The sequence below is a fragment of the Lampetra fluviatilis genome, unplaced genomic scaffold (assembly GCF_964198595.1).
Source record: "Lampetra fluviatilis unplaced genomic scaffold, kcLamFluv1.1 SCAFFOLD_345, whole genome shotgun sequence".
NCBI classification, from domain to species: Eukaryota; Metazoa; Chordata; class Hyperoartia; order Petromyzontiformes; family Petromyzontidae; genus Lampetra; species Lampetra fluviatilis.
In genome coordinates this window covers 17359-30000 of record NW_027621694.1, presented here as the reverse complement: position 1 = coordinate 30000, position 12642 = coordinate 17359, and the positions used below count along the sequence as shown (strand labels likewise).

The 12642-nt window shown below is 55.0% G+C and overlaps 1 protein-coding gene and 1 long non-coding RNA gene across 2 annotated transcripts in view; both read right to left on the bottom strand.

The window, feature by feature from the left end:
* Positions 1 to 10315, bottom strand: part of RMND1 (required for meiotic nuclear division 1 homolog) — a 25469-nt gene extending 15154 nt beyond the window's left edge. Inside the window, exons 1-5 of the mRNA XM_078885757.1 lie at positions 10295 to 10315; positions 8880 to 8919; positions 8084 to 8184; positions 6215 to 6321; positions 4783 to 4847 (exon numbers count right to left, since the gene is read on the bottom strand). Of these exons, the coding sequence (XP_078741883.1) occupies positions 4783 to 4847; positions 6215 to 6321; positions 8084 to 8172 (261 nt within the window). The 5' untranslated portion in view covers positions 8173 to 8184; positions 8880 to 8919; positions 10295 to 10315. The remainder of the gene's footprint in view (positions 1 to 4782; positions 4848 to 6214; positions 6322 to 8083; positions 8185 to 8879; positions 8920 to 10294) is intronic.
* Positions 10316 to 10379: 64 nt separating this feature from the next.
* LOC144955586 (uncharacterized) lies at positions 10380 to 12425 on the bottom strand. The gene is made up of 3 exons (XR_013641726.1): positions 12307 to 12425; positions 11506 to 11614; positions 10380 to 10466 (listed from the first exon to the last, which is right to left on the bottom strand). It is a non-coding gene; the product is annotated as an uncharacterized LOC144955586 (long non-coding RNA).
* Positions 12426 to 12642: the final 217 nt, after the last annotated feature.

Below are 12642 nucleotides of genomic sequence, written 5' to 3'. Positions count from 1 at the left end.
GACTCACTCATAGACTACTCATAGACTACTCATACACTACTCATAGACTACTCAGAGACTACTCATAGACTACTCATACACTACTCATAGACTACTCACATAGAGACTCACAGAGACCCACACACTACTCATAGACTACTCATAGACTACTCATAGACTACTCAGAGACTACTCATAGACTACTCATAGACTACTCATACACTACTCATAGACTACTCACATAGAGACTCACAGAGACCCACACACTACTCATAGACTACTCATACACTACTCATAGACTACTCAGAGACTACTCATAGACTACTCAGAGACTACTCATAGACTACTCATAGACTACTCATAGACTACTCATAGACTACTCAGAGACTACTCATAGACTACTCAGAGACTACTCATAGACTACTCATAGACTACTCATAGACTACTCAGAGACTACTCATACACTACTCATAGACTACTCATAGACTACTCATAGACTACTCATAGACTACTCAGAGACTACTCATAGACTACTCAGAGACTACTCATAGACTACTCATAGACTACTCATAGACTACTCATAGACTACTCATACACTACTCATAGACTACTCAGAGACTACTCATAGACTACTCAGAGACTACTCATAGACTACTCATAGACTACTCATAGACTACTCAGAGACTACTCATAGACTACTCATAGAGACTCATAGACTACTCAGAGACTACTCATAGACTACTCATAGACTACTCAGAGACTACTCATAGACTACTCAGAGACTACTCATAGACTACGCATAGACTACTCATAGACTCACTCATAGACTACTCATAGACTACTCATACACTACTCATAGACTACTCAGAGACTACTCATAGACTCACTCATAGACTACTCAGAGACTACTCATAGACTACGCATAGACTACTCACATAGAGACTCACAGAGACCCACACACTACTCATAGACTACTCATAGACTACTCAGAGACTACTCATAGACTACTCAGAGACTACTCATAGACTACGCATAGACTACTCACATAGAGACTCACAGAGACCCACACACTACTCATAGACTACTCATAGACTCACTCATAGACTACTCATAGACTACTCATACACTACTCATAGACTACTCAGAGACTACTCATAGACTACTCACATAGAGACTCACAGAGACCCACACACTACTCATAGACTACTCATAGACTCACTCATAGACTACTCATAGACTACTCAGAGACTACTCATAGACTACTCATAGACTACTCATAGACTACTCACATAGAGACTCACAGAGACCCACACACTACTCATAGACTACTCATAGACTACTCATAGACTACTCAGAGACTACTCATAGACTACTCATAGACTACTCAGAGACTACTCATAGACTACTCACATAGAGACTCACAGAGACCCACACACTACGCATAGACTACTCATAGACTCACTCATAGACTACTCATAGACTACTCATACACTACTCATAGACTACTCAGAGACTACTCATAGACTACGCATAGACTACTCAGAGACTACTCATAGACTACTCATAGACTACTCATAGACTACTCACATAGAGACTCACAGAGACCCACACACTACTCATAGACTACTCATAGACTACTCATAGACTACTCATAGACTACTCATAGACTACTCATAGACTACTCACATAGAGACTCACAGAGACCCACACACTACTCATAGACTACTCATAGACTCACTCATAGACTACTCATAGACTACTCATACACTACTCATAGACTACTCAGAGACTACTCATAGACTACGCATAGACTACTCAGAGACTACTCATAGACTACTCATAGACTACTCATAGACTACTCACATAGAGACTCACAGAGACCCACACACTACTCATAGACTACTCATAGACTACTCAGAGACTACTCATAGACTACTCAGAGACTACTCATAGACTACGCATAGACTACTCATAGACTACTCATAGACTACTCATAGACTACTCAGAGACTACTCATAGACTACTCATAGACTACTCACATAGAGACTCACAGAGACCCACACACTACGCATAGACTACTCATAGACTACTCAGAGACTACTCATAGACTACTCATAGACTACTCATAGACTACTCACATAGAGACTCACAGAGACCCACACACTACTCATAGACTACTCATAGACTACTCAGAGACTACTCATAGACTACTCAGAGACTACTCATAGACTACGCATAGACTACTCACATAGAGACTCACAGAGACCCACACACTACGCATAGACTACTCATAGACTCACTCATAGACTACTCATAGACTACTCATACACTACTCATAGACTACTCAGAGACTACTCATAGACTACGCATAGACTACTCAGAGACTACTCATAGACTACTCATAGACTACTCATAGACTACTCACATAGAGACTCACAGAGACCCACACACTACTCATAGACTACTCATAGACTACTCATAGACTACTCAGAGACTACTCATAGACTACTCATAGACTACTCATAGACTACTCATAGACTACTCACATAGAGACTCACAGAGACCCACACACTACTCATAGACTACTCATAGACTACTCAGAGACTACTCATAGACTACTCAGAGACTACTCATAGACTACGCATAGACTACTCATAGACTCACTCATAGACTACTCATAGACTACTCATACACTACTCATAGACTACTCATAGACTACTCACATAGAGACTCACAGAGACCCACACACTACTCATAGACTACGCATAGACTACTCATAGACTCACTCATAGACTACTCATAGACTACTCATATACTACTCATAGACTACTCAGAGACTACTCATAGACTACTCATAGACTACTCATAGACTACTCACATAGAGACTCACAGAGACCCACACACTACTCATAGACTACTCATAGACTACTCATAGAGACTCATAGACTCATAGACTCATACAGAGACCCACAGACTCACCACACAGAGACCCACAGATTCACCACACAGAGACCCACAGACTCACCACACAGAGACCCACAGACTCACCACACAGAGACCCACAGACTCACCACACAGAGACCCACAGACTCACCACACAGAGACCCACAGACTCACCACACAGAGACCCATAGATTCACCACACAAAGACCCACAGACTCACCACACAGAGACCCACAGATTCACCACACAGAGACCCACAGACTCACCACACAGAGACCCATATACTCACCACACAGAGACCCACAGATTCACCACACAGAGACCCACAGACTCACCACACAGAGACCCACAGACTCACCACACAGAGACCCACAGACTCACCACACAGAAACCCACAGACTCACCACACAGAGACCCATAGACTCACCACGCAGAGACCCATAGACTCACCACACAGAGACCCACAGACTCACCACACAGAGACCCATAGACTCACCACACAGAGACCCATAGACTCACCACACAGAGACCCACAGACTCACCACACAGAGACCCACAGACTCACCACACAGAGACCAACAGACTCACCACACAGAGACCCACAGACTCACCACACAGAGACCCACAGACTCACCACACAGAGACCCACAGACTCACCACACAGAGACCAACAGACTCACCACACAGAGACCCATAGACTCACCACACAGAGACCCATAGACTCACCACACAGAGACCCACAGACTCACCACACAGAGACCCATAGACTCACCACACAGAGACCCATAGACTCACCACACAGAGACCCACAGACTCACCACACAGAGACCCACAGACTCACCACACAGAGACCAACAGACTCACCACACAGAGACCCATAGACTCACCACACAGAGACCCACAGACTCACCACACAGAGACCCACAGACTCACCACACAGAGACCCACAGACTCACCACACAGAGACCAACAGACTCACCACACAGAGACCCATAGACTCATAGAGGTGGTGGTGAGGGTGGTGGTGGTGGCGGTAGTGGTGGTGGTAGTGGTGGTGGTGGAGAGGTAGTGGTGGTGGTGGTGATGGTGGTGGTGGTTGTGGTGATGGTGGTGGTGGTGGTTGTGGTGATGGTGGTGGTGGGGGTGGTGGTGGTGGTAGTGGTGGTGGTGGTGGAGGTAGTGGTGGTGAGGGTGGTGGTGATGGTGGTGGTGGTTGTGGTGATGGTGGTGGTGGGGGTGGTGGTGGTAGTGATGGTGGTGGTTGTGGTGGTGGTGGTTGTGGTGGTGGTTGTGGTGGTGGTAGTGGTGGTTGTGGTGGTGGTAGTGGTGTTGCGGGTGGTGGTTTTGGTGATGGTGGTGGTGGTGGTGGTGGTTTTGGTGAGGTAGTGGTGGTGGTGGTGAGGGTGGTGGTGGTGGAGAGGTAGTGGTGGTGGTGGTGATGGTGGTGGTGGTGGAGGTAGTGGTGGTGAGGGTGGTGGTGATGGTGGTGGTGGTTGTGGTGTTGAGGGTGGTGGTTGTGGTGATGGTGGTGGTGGTGGTGGGGGTGGTGGTGGTGGTAGTGGTGGTGGTGGTGGAGGTAGTGGTGGTGAGGGTGGTGGTGATGGTGGTGGTGGTTGTGGTGATGGTGGTGGTGGTGGTAGTGATGGTGGTGGTGGAGGTGGTGGTGGTGGTGGTGGTGGTAGTGGTGATGGTGGTGGTGGTGGAGGTAGTGGTGGTGAGGGTGGTGGTGATGGTGGTGGTGGTTGTGGTGTTGAGGGTGGTGGTGGTGGTGGTGGTTGTGGTGGTGGTGGTGGTAGTGGTGGTGGTGGTTGTGGTGGTGGTAGTGGTGGTTGTGGTGGTGGTGGTGGTGGTGGTGGCTACCTCTGGTATCGACTGGATGCTCTCAACGAATCCATCCAAAGACTCCTCCCAGATAGCCAGTTTCACTGTCACACACAGCACGCGGCGGTGAGCGGTGAGTGAGTGGGTGGTGAGTGGGTGGTGAGTGGTGAGTGGGTGGTGAGTGGTGAGTGGTGAGTGAGTGTGTGAGTGAGTGGGTGAGTGAGTGGGTGGTGAGTGGTGAGTGGGTGGTGAGTGGTGAGTGGTGAGTGTGTGAGTGGTGAGTGAGTGAGTGGGTGGTGAGTGGTGAGTGGTGAGTGGTGAGTGGGTGAGTGGTGAGCGGTGAGTGGGTGAGTGGTGAGTGGTGAGTGGGTGAGTGGTGAGCGGTGAGTGGGTGGTGAGTGGTGAGTGTGTGAGTGGTGAGTGGTGAGTGTGTGAGTGAGTGTTGAGTGTGTGAGTGAGTGGGTGAGTGAGTGGGTGAGTGAGTGGGTGAGTGGGTGAGTGAGTGAGTGGGTGAGTGAGTGGGTGAGTGAGTGGGTGAATGAGTGAGTGAGTGGGTGAGTGGGTGAGTGAGTGAGTGAGTGGGTGAGTGAGTGGGTGAGTGAGTGAGTGGGTGAGTGATGAGTGAGTGGGTGAGTGGGTGAGTGAGTGAGTGAGTGTGTGAGTGAGTGAGTGGGTGAGTGGGTGAGTGAGTGAGTGGGTGAGTGAGTGGTGAGCGTGTGGTGAGCGTGTGGTGAGTGTGTGGGTGAGTGAGTGTGTGGGTGAGTGAGTGAGTGTGTGGGTGAGTGAGTATGTGGGTGAGTGAGTGGGTGAGTGAGTGGTGAGCGTGTGTTGAGCGTGTGGTGAGTGAGTGTGTGGGTGAGTGAGTGTGTGGGTGAGTGAGTGAGTGAGTGGGTGAGTGAGTGGTGAGTGTGTGGGTGGGTGGGTGAGTGAGTGGGTGGGTGAGTGAGTGAGTGAGTGGGTGGGTGAGTGGGTGAGTGAGTGTGTGGGTGAGTGAGTGTGTGGGTGAGTGGTGAGTGAGTGGGTGGGTGGGTGAGTGGGTGGTGAGTGAGTGTGTGGTGAGTGAGTGGGTGGTGAGTGTGGGTGAGCATGTGGTGAGTGAGAGGGTAGGTGAGTGGGTGGGTGAGCGAGTGAGTGGTGAGTGAGTGAGTGGGTGAGTGTGTGGTGAGTGTGTGGTGAGTGTGGGGTGAGTGAGTGTGTGGTGAGTGTGTGGTGAGTGAGTGTGTGGTGAGTGAGTGGGTGAGCGTGTGGTGGGTGAGTGTGTGGTGAGCGTATGGTGAGTGTGTGTGGTGAGTGTGTGGTGAGTGTGTGGGTGGTGAGTGAGTGAGTGAGTGGTGAGTGAGTGAGTGTATGATGAGTGTGTGGTTGAGTGAGTGGGTGGTTGAGTGAGTGGGTGAGTGAGTGGGTGAGTGAGTGAGTGAGTGGGTGAGTGAGTGGGTGAGTGAGTGGTGAGTGAGTGGTGAGCGCCACTCACCCGACAGGCTGAGTGCGTTGGAGAAAGCGAACTTGGTGAGGAGGGCGGCCTCACCATGACCCCTGACCCCCAGCAGAATCTCACCTCGGTGCAAGCGGCTGGGACCCCTGCAGCACACAGCTCCCTCACCACCCCCTCACCACTCACCCACCCACTCACTCACTCACCCACCCCCTCACCACTCACCACTCACTCACCCACTCACTCACCCACCCCCTCACCACTCACCCACCCACTCACTCACTCACTCACCCACCCCCTCACCACTCACCACCCACTCACTCACTCACTCACCCACCCCCTCACCACTCACCACTCACTCACCCACTCACTCACCCACCCACTCACTCACCCACTCACCCACCCACCCACTCACTCACCCACCCACTCACCACTCACCACCCACCACTCACTCACCCACCCACCCACTCACCACTCACCACTCACCACCAACCACTCACCACTCACACTCACCACACACTCACCACTCACACTCACCACACACTCACCACACACTCACACTCACCACTCACACACACACTCACCACTCACACTCACCACTCACCACACACTCACCACTCACCACACACTCACCACACACTCACCACTCACACTCACCACACACTCACCACACACTCACCACACACTCACCACTCACACTCACCACACACTCACCACACACTCACCACACACTCACTCACACTCACCACACACTCATCACTCACACTCACCACTCACACTCACCACACACTCACCACACACTCACCACACACTCACTCACACTCACCACCCACTCACCACCCACTCACACACTCACCACTCACCCTCACCACTCACTCACCACACACTCACCACACACTCACCACACACTCACCACACTCTCACCCTCACCCCGTGTAGTTGTACTGCAGCTGCTCGTTCTCCCAGTGCACCACTCACCACTCACCCACCCACTCACCACCCACTCACCACCCACTCACACACTCACCACTCACACTCACCACTCACTCACCACACACTCACCACACACTCACCCTCACCACTCACACACACACTCACCACTCACACTCACCACTCACTCACCACACACTCACCACACACTCACCCTCACCACTCACACACACACTCACCACTCACACTCACCACTCACACTCACCACACACTCACCACTCACACTCACCACTCACACTCACCACACACTCACCACACACTCACCACACACTCACCACTCACACTCACCACACACTCACCACACACTCACCACTCACACTCACCACTCACCCACCCACTCACCACCCACTCACACACTCACCACTCACTCACCACTCACTCACCACTCACTCACCACACACTCACCACACACTCACCACTCACTCACCACTCACTCACCACACACTCACCACACCCTCACCACACCCTCTCACCCTCACCCCGTGTAGTTGTACTGCAGCTGCTCGTTCTCCCAGTGCACCACTCACCACTCACCCACCCACTCACCACCCACTCACACACTCACCACTCACACTCACCACTCACTCACCACTCACCACACACTCACCACACACTCACTCACACACACTCACCACACACTCACCACTCACACTCACCACTCACTCACCACTCACTCACCACACACTCACCACACACTCACCACACACTCACCACTCACTCACCACTCACTCACCACACACTCACCACACCCTCACCACACCCTCTCACCCTCACCCCGTGTAGTTGTACTGCAGCTGCTCGTTCTCCCAGTGCACCACTCACCACTCACCACTCACCACCCACTCACACACTCACCACTCACACTCACCACTCACTCACCACTCACTCACCACACACTCACCACACCCTCACCCTCACCCCGTGTAGTTGTACTGCAGCTGCTCGTTCTCCCAGTGCACCAGCGCCACCTCGTAGGCGCCTCGCTCGTGAGCCTCCAGCAGCGACATCAAACTACGCGTCTACACAACATCACTACATCACCATCATCACTACATCACATCACTACATCACATCGCCACATCACATCACCACATCACATCACCACATCACATCACCACATTACATCACCACATCACATCACGACATCACATCACCACATCACATCACTACATCACATCACCACATCACATCACTACATCACATCACTACAGAGTACTACATCACCACACGTCACCACACGGTACTGAGTGGCCGTGTTGGGTGGTGGAGGGTCTACGACACAGCAGCAGCAGCAGCAGCAGCAGCAAGAGCAGCAGGAGCAGCAGGAGCAGCAGGAGCAGCAGGAGCAGCAGGAGCAGCAGCAGCAGCAGCAGCAGCAGCAGCAGGAGCTGCAGCTGCAGCAGCAGCAGCAGCAGGAGCTGCAGCTGCAGCAGCAGCAGCAGCAGCAGCAGCAGCTGCAGCAGCAGCAGCAGCTGCAGCTGCAGCAGCAGCAGCAGCAGCAGCAGCAGCAGCTGCAGCAGCAGCAGCAGCAGCAGCTGCAGCAGCAGCAGCAGCTGCAGCAGCAGCAGCAGCTGCAGCAGCAGCAGCAGCTGCAGCAGCAGCAGCAGCAGCTGCAGCTGCAGCTGCAGCAGCAGCAGCAGCTGCAGCAGCAGCAGCAGCTGCAGCAGCAGCAGCAGCTGCAGCAGCAGCTGCAGCTGCAGCAGCCGCCACTCACCGTTGGGGCGTCGACGTTCCAGAAGACGACAGCTCCCTCCCTGCAACACACACACAGTGACACACACACAGTGACACACACACAGTGACACACACACAGTGACACACACACAGTGACACACACACACAGTGACACACACACACACAGTGACACACACACACACACACAGTGACACACACACACACAGTGACACACACACACACAGTGACACACACACACACAGTGACACACACACACAGACACACAGTCACACACACACACAGACACACACACACAGTCACACACACACACAGACACACACACACAGTCACACACACACAGTGACACACACACAGAGACACACAACAACAACAACCGCCATTCGCCACTAAGTGGCGGTGACGTCACCACGACGCTTGTGCCAGGCCATGTGCACCTTGAGGCCACGTGAAGTGTCGAACGCCCGCTGGCAGGAGGTCACGGGGCAGACCCAGCAGGTGCCACGGGTCGACTGACCGAGATGACCGAGATGACTGGCTGATGCACCACCTGTGCCCCCTACTGTGCCAACTTGCTGTGCTTTAGCCACCCGGGGCTCCGCTCGTTGTTGTGAGCGTCGCTCCTCCGCCCTCCGTTGTTGTTGGAGGGCGACTGCCTCCAACTGCCCAGTAGCGTCCTTCACGAGCCTCCTCCACAGAGGCCGATCTTGACACCGCTGGTACCGGTCATCGGCAAGTCCACTCAGCTCCACGTCCTCCTGTACCACATCACTCCATCTCTTCTCCAGCCCGTGCCGCGCCCGTTTAGCCCCCTCGATCCGGCCGAACAAAAGCTGTTTAGGCATGCGGTGGCTGGGCATGCGGGCTACATGACCCAGCCAACGCAGCCTTGCCTGCCGGAGGAGCTCACTGATGGGACTTTGCCCAGATCTTAAACCGGAGCCGGTCATAAGCACACTGCCCAGGTATGGGAAACTCTCCACTCTCTCCACAACTGCCCCATCACCGATTGGGAGTTGTGGGGGTGGAGTGCCCGATGGTACAAAATACCCAGGCAGGTGCTTAGTTTTGGTGGGGCTGATGGTAAGGCCCCACCTCTTAGTGGCACGCTCCAGTCTCAGCAGCAGCGTCTACAACTCCTCCTCTGAATGAGCAGCTATTACAAGATCATCGGCATACATAACGTGGTTGACCAATAGGGAGCCATCCCTTGATCGCACCCGGCATCGGTCAGCCACCACCACCACCACAGCCACCACCATCACCACCATCACCACCATCACCACCACCATCACCACCACCATCACCATCACCACCATCACCACCATCACCACCACCATCACCATCACCACCATCACCACCACCATCACCACCATCACCACCACCACCACCATCACCACCACCACAGTGACCACGTGGTGTTGCCCTGCCACGCACCTGAAGAAGACCACCGTGCCCTCCCCCTCCTCCCCCTCCTCCCCCCCCTCCTCCCCCTCCTTCCCCTCCTCCTGCTGCTGCTGCAGCTGCAGCTGCTGCAGCTGCTGCAGCTGCTGCTGCTGCTGCTGCTGAGTGGTGGACTTCACGCTCACCACCACGGCGTTAGCGGCATCTGTGGGGCAGGGCAGGGTGGTGAGTGGGTGGGTGAGTGGGTGGGTGAGTGGGTGGGTGAGTGGGTGGGTGAGTGGATGAGTGGGTGGGTGAGTGGGTGAGTGGGTGGGTGAGTGGGTGAGTGGATGAGTGGGTGGGTGAGTGGGTGGGTGGGTGATTGAGTGGATGAGTGGGTGGGTGAGTGGATGAGTAGGTGGGTGAGTGGTTGAGTGGGTGGGTGGGTGGGTGAGTGAGTGAGAGGGTGGGTGAGTGGGTGGGTGGGTGAGTGAGTGGGTGAGTGAGTAGGTGAGTGAGTGGGTGAGTGAGTGGGTGAGTGAGTGAGTGAGTGAGTGGGTGGGTGAGTGGGTGGATGAGTGAGTGGGTGAGTGAGTGAGTGGGTGGGTGAGTGAGTGAGTGAGTGGGTGAGTGAGTGAGTGGGTGAGTGAGTAGGTGAGTGAGTGGGTGAGTGGGTGGGTGAGTGAGTGGGTGAGGGGGTGGGTGAGTGAGTGAGTGGGTGAGTGGGTGAGTGAGTGGGTGAGTGAGTAGGTGAGTGAGTGGGTGAGTGAGTGGGTGAGTGGGTGAGTGGGTGGGTGAGTGGGTGAGTGAGTGAGTAGGTGGGTGAGTGAGTGAGTGAGTGGGTCAGTGAGTGAGTGGGTGGGTGGGTGGGTGGGTGGGTGAGTGAGTGGGTGGGTGAGTGGGTGGGTGGGTGAGTGAGTGGGTGAGTGAGTAGGTGAGTGAGTGGGTGAGTGAGTGGGTGAGTGAGTGAGTGGGTGGGTGAGTGGGTGGATGAGTGGGTGGGTGAGTGCGTGGTTGAGTGAGTGAGTGAGTGGGTGGGTGAGTGGATGAATGGGTGAGTGGGTGGGTGAGTGGGTGAGTGGGTGAGTGAGTGAGTGAGTGGGTGAGTGGGTGAGTGAGTGAGTGAGTGGGTGAGTAGGTGGGTGGGTGGGTGAGTGAGTGAGTGAGTGAGTGGGTGAGTGGGTGGGTAGGTGGGTGAGTGGGTGGGTGAGCGAGTGGTGAGTGAGTGGGTGAGCGAGTGGTGAGCGAGTGGTGAGGAGCGCGACCTCGGGGTAGGCTTCTGAGCGTGATGTCTGAGCGACGACCGAGTGCTATCTCCAGCCGTGGCAGGTGGTACTCCTCCGCCGTGGCGAACGCCGTGCAGCGCAGAGACAGCTGGGAACGACACACACACTCACTCACTCACCTACTCACCCACTCACTCACCCACCCACTCACCCACCCACTCACCCACTCACCTACTCACCCACCCGCTCACTCACCCACCCACCCACTCACCCACTCACTCACTCACTGACTCACATACTCACCCACTCACTCACCTACTCATTCATTCACTCACTCACCTACTCACCCACTCACTCACCCACCCACCCACTCACCCACCCACCCACTCACCTACTCACCCACCCGCTCACTCATCCACCCACCCACTCACCCACCCGCTCACTCACCCACCCACCCACCCACCCGCTCACTCACCCACCCGCTCACTCACCCACCCACTCACCCACTCACCCACCCGCTCACTCACCCACCCACTCACCCACTCACCCACCCACCCGCTCACTCACCCACCCGCTCACTCACCCACCCGCTCACTCACCCACCCACTCACCCACTCACCCACCCGCTCACCCACCCACCCGCTCACTCACCCACCCACTCACCCACCCACCCGCTCACTCACCCACCCACCCAGAGAGAGAACGGAGAGAGAACGGAGGGCGAGTGGGCGAGCGGGAGAACGGGCGACTGGGTGAGTGAGCGAGCGAGCGGGCGAGGTGGTGGAGATGGAAGGGGTCGAGTGACAGAGGGGTGAGTCCGAGGCTGGGGGTGCCGCTCACCCTGCTGCTGCTGCCACCGCCGCGGCTGCTGCTGGGCGAGCTGGAGGAGGAGGATGAGGGGGGGGGGATGTGTGAGGGTTGTCGCGTGCGGGGGCCCTTGCCGGGACGTTTGGGATGAGGGGCGGGGGCCGGCGGGGGGGGGGCGCCCCCCCCACCGGCCATCCCACGCCTCCCCCCCCGGAGCCCCCCCCAGCTCCCCGCGAGGCCCCCCCAGCCCCCCACAAAGAGACTCCCACCCCCCCAAGCCTGACCCCCACAAGCCTGACCCCTGCTGATGCTGCTGCCCCCCACGTGGTCTGCAGAGATGGTGGTGGTGGTGACGTCGTGAAGGTGGTT